At 37.5% G+C, this 8,274-nt stretch overlaps 2 protein-coding genes across 3 annotated transcripts; one reads left to right on the top strand and one right to left on the bottom strand.

Moving 5' to 3' along the window:
* Positions 1 to 1,180: 1,180 nt before the first annotated feature.
* Positions 1,181 to 2,507, top strand: LOC103408294 (uncharacterized). Its single transcript, XM_008347150.4, has 2 exons — positions 1,181 to 1,500; positions 1,721 to 2,507. Exons 1-2 carry the CDS (start codon positions 1,441 to 1,443, stop codon positions 2,309 to 2,311), a joined length of 651 nt encoding a protein of 216 aa, XP_008345372.1. The 5' UTR covers positions 1,181 to 1,440; the 3' UTR covers positions 2,312 to 2,507.
* Positions 2,508 to 2,636: 129 nt separating this feature from the next.
* On the bottom strand, positions 2,637 to 5,746 carry LOC103408295 (uncharacterized). Of its 2 annotated transcripts, XM_008347152.4 has the most exons (7): positions 5,190 to 5,746; positions 4,613 to 4,672; positions 4,430 to 4,512; positions 3,563 to 3,627; positions 3,438 to 3,471; positions 3,209 to 3,279; positions 2,637 to 3,064 (listed from the first exon to the last, which is right to left on the bottom strand). In XM_008347152.4, exons 1-7 carry the CDS (start codon positions 5,470 to 5,472, stop codon positions 2,974 to 2,976), a joined length of 687 nt encoding a protein of 228 aa, XP_008345374.1. In that variant the 5' UTR covers positions 5,473 to 5,746; the 3' UTR covers positions 2,637 to 2,973. The 2 variants fall into 2 exon arrangements, with proteins under 2 accessions (XP_008345374.1, XP_017180453.1); XM_017324964.3 differs by lacking the exon at positions 3,438 to 3,471 and having other exon boundaries at positions 5,190 to 5,644.
* Between the last annotated feature and the right edge of the window lie 2,528 nt (positions 5,747 to 8,274).

Here is an 8,274-nt window from a genome sequence, read left to right as displayed (position 1 = left end):
GACTTTGGCTGCCATGCATACACTTAGTTCTGGTTTAGTACTGAGGTGATTATGAAAAAAATAGATATAAAAAAAAGTTGGCAGTTTTTTTGTGTTTGGTAAATATTCAGTTTCAGTTTTTTTTCACAGTTTTGGATGAAAAAAAGCCAAAAACACAAAGATGCAAAACCCAGCTTTGAAAAACCGGTTTTTTTCACATCTATTTTACATAAAAGTTTACCAAACAGTATCATACTACTTTTTTTTTTCAAAATCATTTTTACAAAAAAGTTTACCAAACACCTGTTACATTATTTTACAGTTGCTTATTCTCACAACAAAGCATAAGTAGTTTGTTTTTCAAAGCACAGCAATACTAAATTAGCCCTTAATAAAACCACTAACCCTGATTAACTATAATCTGTGTACATTGTTTTGTTTTTAAATTTTCTAATTTGTCTTGATCAGTGACGCTGCGTATATATCATCACGGCTGAGGCAACTTGTTGTATATTTTCCTTTTTATTTTGGGGTCAAATGTTTTAAAATTTGAGATTTAGCAACTCTTTGAAATTAAAAATAAATGTAAATTCATGGTTGAACATCTAATCATATATATTATATTCTCATGGTATTTGAAATTTGACACAGGTACGCTATTTTAATGCCGTACAAGCATAGAGTTCTTCTGTTTTAATGCGTATAAAATCAATCGCACCCATCATTTTCACTCACAAATTCAACCACAACTAGATACATTGCAACATTATGTTTTCATCTATTTCTTATTTCGGATAAGGCGAAACAAATGAATTTAGTTACACTATAGCATCATTAACGATATATAGTTAAAAATAAACGTGGATAACATACAGTATCTTACGTACTAAAAATAAACATAGATATGATCAAACACAAATATAAACAACTACTAAAACACACTTTTACTCAAAGTCCAAACTTTGGGAATTGATTTGATTTTGTCCAAGTGTAGTATTTACTCAAATCCACAATATTAGGAGGAATTGAGGCAGAAAAATTGGGTTATCTGACAAAATTGGAACACAAATACAAACTCTCCAACCTGTACATTTTACCTAAATAGAAAGCACACAGAAAACCAGGTTGGTGTGCACAAAATAAATAAATAAATAAAAAGCTAGACATATCTTGAAACTAATAGCAATCGAACACGTTGGTCATGCGCGGCAGCGGCACAATGTCAACGGTTCTCGAGAAGCCCTTGAAGGACCTCTGTCCTTCTCTCGCATATAAACCCAAAACTTGGACACACTGTTTCTCGAACCCAGAATTTTATTAGCTTTCCATCAAAGAAAAGCACCCACCTCTTCCAAAATTTAGAAATTTAGAAGGGAAAAAAAAAAAAAAAAACCATTTGATCCATCTGTGCAACAATTAAAAGCAAAGAAGAAGAATCGGAAGTGGAATTTGACAGAGAAAATGAAGCTGATTTGGTCCCCTGATACTGCAACGAAGGCCTACATCGACACCGTCCGATCCGTAAGCAATTCTTTCATTCCTCAAAGCCCAAAAGTTCCTTGTTTGATTGAATTTCATGGTCTTTTGTTATTTTAATGGTTAATTCGATCGGTTTTATTGATTTTGCGATGTGGGTTTTGTTCGAAGAATAAAAAGTTTCTTGCTTTAATCAATTTTGATGCCTTGTTAATCATTCATTTTAGCGAATTAATTAATTTCGTGATGGGGGTTTTGTTCGCAGTGCGAGGTTTTTCAAGAATCCGGCGTGGCGGAGCTTGTTTCGGCCATGGCGGCCGGCTGGAACGCGGAGTTCATCGTCGAGACGTGGTCTTCGGGAGGGGTGATCGCCACCAGCATTGGGCTTGAAATCGCCAGCCGCCACACGCGCGGGAGGCACGTGTGCGTGGTGCCAGACGAGCAGTCGAGGGAAGAATACGCGGCGGCGATGAAGGAGGCGGGGATGGAGGCGGAAGTGCTTGTGGGGGAGCCGGAGGAGGTGATGGCTGGGCTCGTGGGGGTGGATTTTCTGGTAGTGGATTCGAAGCGGAAGGACTTCGCAAGGGTTTTAAGGCAGGCGCGGCTCAGCCATCGGGGGGCGGTGCTTGTGTGCAAAAACGCTAGTTCGAGAAACGCTTCGAGCTTCCGGTGGCGGAGCGTGGTGGATTGTGGGTCGCGGCGCGTGGTCCGGTCGGTTTTTTTGCCGGTCGGGAAGGGTCTGGATATGGCGCACGTGTCCAGCAGTGGAGGGAATTTGGAGTCGGGAAAAGGAGAAAATAAATGGGTTAAACATTTTGATCAACGATCCGGGGAAGAACATGTTATCAGAAAGTAATTTTCCTCGAGAAATAGTAATTTTTTTAATTTTTTTGTAACTTTTTTCCATAATTGTTTTTTAATCTGTAAATGCACATAGTTTTGTCTCTGTGAACCCAATTGTGTACAAAGTTTGTCTCATGGACCCAATCATCTTTTACAAAAATTCTGTAGTGTTCCGGAATATGTTAATTTCAGACATTCAGTTCAATTTATATTGTTTTCCCCTCTGAAAGCGTTTACCGGCAGCTGGAAAATATCCGAGCCTTTGCGGAAATAACGCGCTGCAAATCTTAAGCAACTGAGGGTTTGAGGAAACACGTCTTAATCTAAGCAACGAGCAGTTTATGGTAGAGGCGAAAACCCGAGCTTCTACGTTGAATTTCATATACAAGGTAAAGATTTGAAAGGCCATGTTCAGCAACTGGTATTTTCAACATTACTCATGGACAACGTATTCCCTTAACATTTAGCGAGTCTGCCCTTGAATCCGAGGTGTCTGCCCTTGAATTGTCTCCATACGAACATGATGCACCGGCCTCTGCTTGGATCAATATTGCTTAGACGCGGTGCAGGACGGACATAGTAGTAACAGCTTATGAATGACAAACAACCGGATTGCGAGTGAGGAGAGAGCGTGCCAACTTCCAACACGTACAAAATTATCAACTATAATAGCAGTCAGTCCCAACTGTCTCGGCTTCTTCTAAATGCTTTTTTGTCTGAAAGAACCTTCTTGCTCTTAAGGCGTTTTTGTTCCCCAATGGCAGCCCTACAAAACAGAGAGACAATGACAATATCAGAGCCAAAACAATTCCGAACACAAAGAAATTACAGAGTACAAGGGGTATTGTGAAGAGGCCAGCAGCAAAACTAAAGGTAAAAAATCTGCAAACACATGATAACGAGCTCTCACATTTTAGCTATCTTCTTCTTTTGCTCTTCCGAGGGAGGAGGTGGGACATAAGAAGCAGCATCAATAATTGCCTGTTTCACTAATTTATCAGAACGGTTTGGGGAATGGCCAAAATCTAGGCAATCTTATTTCCCATAATTGAGTGAATCATCTTATGTATTTGCACCAAAACACTGGCCATAACGCATCATCCCACAAAACGTAAATAATACGCATTGATTTTTACTACCTGAAATTTCTCCAGAGCATCTTCAATATTACCCCTGAAGAAAAATGGTTGCACCAAACCAAATTCATTTGGAAAAACATAAGCAGAACTGATAACATAGAGGAGAGAAGAGAAAAGAAGTTTACTTTTGCGTCCGAGTCTTAGTTGAAGAAATCACAAGCTCCCCATCTTTGTTGATCCGATTCTTCTCCTGTTAATAACCAGAAAAATGAACAATTGTAGATAGACAATAGAAAGAAAGTTTGGTCAACTAATCACAACAAAAAGGAGACTACCAACCAACATATAACGCATACAATTGTAGATAGACAATAGAAAGAAAGTTTGCTACCCCACTCGTAAGGGTGGGGCGGCCCTACTAACCCAAGGGGCTTAGGGCATGCTTAAAGTGACTTCACAAGAGTGGTGAATAGAATTTCGAACACCATGCCTCACTTGACTAAGGCTCCATCATCCATCAATCGTTTTAATGCCCTGCTTAGTTACAAGCCTACGCTACCAGGCTCGGCAATAATGCATACAGTATGGGTTTATTAAAATTATTGAGGCTGGGGTTACTATTCTAGGGCACGCACATTCAACATGCTCATGTAGTGTTTGTCGTTTTGAGGCATCGTTGGGTGCAATATGAGTAAACATGCCAACATCAAAAGAGTTTGTGGACACCCAAATATTCTAAAGTTACACAACTGTCCAGTAAAATTAATGAGATATCGGTAGGCATTATGCAGGGACTACGATATGAGCTCTTTCTCATTTCCGTTTCAAAATTCTCATGAAGGGATTCCCTCATCAAAAACCCCTCCTACTCCCATGTATTACATGCATATAAGTAAAATCCACCACTCTTATGCGTTCTGACTTCTGAGCATATCTTACTTCAGTGACTGGAATAATAATGATCAATACTGCCCTCCGTCTAACAAAGACGTTCTTATTTTTCTTAACAGTAAGAACACAAGTCGTGGAAATTAGGATTCACAGCCACATACCATTTGCAAAATCCTCTCCCTGACCCATTCACTTAGCCAATACGCCTTTTCTACATTGAAGCGCATGTCCACCTTGGTGTTCACTGTGCAATCGATAGCAGAACAAAAGTAACACTTGGATAATACCAAAAGAAAAGAATACAAAACTGCAATCCATGGACAAAAGCAAAGACGTTCACAGACCTTTGTTAACATTCTGCCCTCCAGGCCCTCCACTTCTGGCAAAACTAACAGTTACATGGTCTTCACACATACATAAAAGAAAAAAAACAAATGATCAAATAGAAGAATGTTTAACGTAAACACTAAAACATTGCGGTAAAACATGCAATCAACCGCCCCCGGCTGTTGGCAAATAAGTAAGTCTCGGTTGCTATAATTCATGTTCGCCGGGCAAAGTATGCAAATTCATAGAATGGTAAGTAGTACATAATTGAATGATTAAATCAATTGGCGGTATTAGATTTCTCATAGCAAGTCGAATGGATAGAATCCTCGACGTTAGTCCCATTAAAAAATAATTTCTACCACTTTAAACACAACATAGAGAATGAAAAAAACCATCATTCTACACTTAATTTCTATCATTTTCTGTCTAATTACACGATGCAATAAATTAATTACGAAATAATAATCATAATATTATGCTGCAAATTAAGCAATTACACAAGTTTTTCGATAACCAGAAGTAGAAAATCCACCGAAACAGACAGAAATATTCAGTAATCAATAGAAACATAATTGGAATAGCGGCAGTGACCTAGCGTGATTTTAGGAGGGGGATGTTTGTCAGCCGAGAGAGCTCGCTCCTCGGCCGCTTGCAGGAGCTGGTTGACCTGCGAGAGCCGAGCCGACACCTTGTTCCCGCTGCCGCCGGAGTCCGAAGCGGCGCAACGGACACGGCCGATTCCGATTCCGATTCCGATTCCGGTTCCTCCATTGGAGGAGCGGAGTACAATCGTAGGGATTGATGAAGGAAATGACAAGGATGGTCGGCAGATGTGCCTGAGGATCATGTTCGTTGTGGTTCTCAGAACCGCCATTTTCCCTGCTTGAGAAAAGCCCTAAAACCGTTTAAATGTTAAATTATCAGTTTTATTCTTTTCTTTTTTTCTGGTCACCTTTTTCTGTTTCCCTTTTTCTTTATCAGAGAAAGATTTGGCTCCTCGTGATTGAGGAGGAGCTTCTCCTCAATTAATTTAGTGGCTGGTTCACACAACTTATGGTCCAAATCGTAACTTTATTATTATGGTATCGTTAAAGAAGATGTCAAAATGTTCAGGTAAATACAAAAAGTTAAAAAAAAAAATAGCAACAATGTTTTCCAATTGAAGAACCAAATTTGATGCAGCATGACATATATTGGCAGCCCTCACCTATCTTGCCAAAATCAACTGCAGCTTCAAATATTTTTTTATTTGATTATTAAATACATTTTATTAATTTTATTATTATCTTTCTGTTTTAAAATATTTATTATAATAGTTTAATAATAAAATAATCCTTTAATTTTACATATCGTTGAAGAGCAAAATCTTGAAAATATTAAAGTGCCACATAAATTGTTGAATTTGAATATTATGTTTGAAATTTGACATTTCCTTTAAAGATTCTCTTAAAAAACTAGAGTCTCATTTTGGGATTCACAAAAAATAACTGGACTAAAAAGCCCATGAAACAAAAAAAAATCAAAACTAATCTAAAATAAGTGATAAAAATTGATAGGGGTGCTTTTGTCGAATAATAAAAAAAAAGTAAAATTACATAAAATAGTAAAAAAGTAAATAATGGTTTGGGGTGTGCTATCCACACATCCATTTTACTTCTCACACACCCCTTAATAATTTCTGTCCGTTGATCTTCTTCAATTCATCTGATCCAACGGCCGAAAATTAAAAATGTGTGTAAGAATAAAATGGGGTGTGCGGATATCACACCCCTAATGGTTTTATAACAATTGATTTCTGAAGTTGGACGGATGACATATCAACCAAAATGTTCATTGAAATTTTCAATTAATCAATTTGATCCTTAAAAATGAGTCTGACAAATCAATTTGGTCGTTCATTTGTCTTTTCGTTAAATTTTTTGTAGTGTACTTTCGACAAAAATAAATAAATAAAATTTGTAGTGTACTGATGTAACACGCTAGAGGGTCCCTCATATCCAATTATACGGTCCCACATAGAATAACTATAAAAAAATATTTTTAAAAGAGTTAAAAACTAAAACCAATAAAACTTAAATAGAAAAAAGAAATAAAATATTTTAAATAAATAAATAAATAATCATTGTCTTCATCTCCCACCTAGGAGCATCAAGCCGATGAGCAATTACAATCAATTAGTGGCTCGTTTACTAATTCATAATCAAAATGCGAAGAATTAATTAATGAGGAGTTGGAATGGAAAAGTGTCAGAATTGAATTCATCTTGAAGTTATTTATTAAAACCTTCTGGAATTGGAACAAGATTGGAATAGATTCCATATAAACTATTTACTAATTCACCTGAATCGGAATAGAAATCAATATAATTACTAAAATGCCCTTAATTGAGATAATTATTTTATACACTAATTTTTTGGTTAAATTTTATATACTAATTAATAGAAAAAAAAATGTTAAATGCCTCTGTTCACCAAATATTAAACACATGAAATTTAATTTTAATTGTTATTAAATTTAATATTAAATTGCATAACGGTTGGTGGTGTTGTTGTCATAGCTCGTCCCGAATTTTTTTTTTATCGATGGCGTGAAATGACTAAATTGCCCTTGAGCGTGTTGGTGATGGTTTGTGTTATTGGGCTAAGGATTTGGACCAATTAAAATCGTTCTTAAGTGTTTGGACCCATTTAGGACTTAAGCTTTTGTTTGTTTTGGTTGGTAGCCCAAACTAGGACCACATACACACACCCAAACAACCTCGTTGACCCTTCTCTCTCTCATTATCTCGGATTTTTCTGAAAGTCCATACAACTATACGAACAAACCTCAAACTAGACCATTTCTTCACGGATTGACGTCGAGGAGCCTGCTTTCGTGTTCCTTGTGAGCTTAAGAACCCATCCATACCTTTCATTGGACGTGAAGCCTTTGTTTTCTTGAGAAACCAAGAACCCCGATTTTGAGCATTGTTCATGTGATCGTAATTGTGGACTTTTCAAGGACTTTTGAGGTCCTAAGAAGCTTTAGAACATCTTCACGAAGCTCGAGGAAGAAAGTTTGAGTGTTTTGGATGTAGGGAAGCTTAGTTTGACGAGTTTCAAATTTTGGCCGGATTATCGAAGTTTCTCCAGCGAGATCCTGTGGATTTCAAGGCTTGAAAGTGGTAAGAATGTGTTCTACTCACTCTAAGCTTCATTTTAAGACAAATTTCATGGATTTTGGTGCAAAAATAAGTGAGAAATTAAGGTTTGAATATTTTCCAGAAACCAGCGATCGCAGCGGCACCGACGACGGTCTTCGGCGAACCAAGGAAGATAAAGGAGAATATTCCGTCAAATCGGACGGAATATTCTAACAGCTTCAGGTAATTTCGTTAACTTTTATTAAGGTTTTAACGAAATATTCCTAACAGCCGTTAGGCTCAGTTAGGGTTTGGCCGCACGTGGGGGCGAGTCTAGATGTGCCTTGGCCGTCGCGTGGCTGCGCGTGGGACATCCAAATTTTTAAAAATAAATATGGGGATGTTCATGAGGTTGAGTAGATCACGTTGGTATATTCAAACACCCCATTTGAGCATTGTATGAGAAGTTATTAGCTAGTCTTGGTTGTGTGCTTTAAATAACGTTTATATAGTTGTTTCGCATATAGGTGAGACCTATCCTAAGGACGAGTGCAG

Source organism: Malus domestica, chromosome 04 (assembly GCF_042453785.1).
Source record: "Malus domestica chromosome 04, GDT2T_hap1".
Taxonomy (NCBI): domain Eukaryota; kingdom Viridiplantae; phylum Streptophyta; class Magnoliopsida; order Rosales; family Rosaceae; genus Malus; species Malus domestica.
Note: the sequence above shows the minus strand (reverse complement) of the source record. Positions and strands in the feature narration are given on the sequence as shown.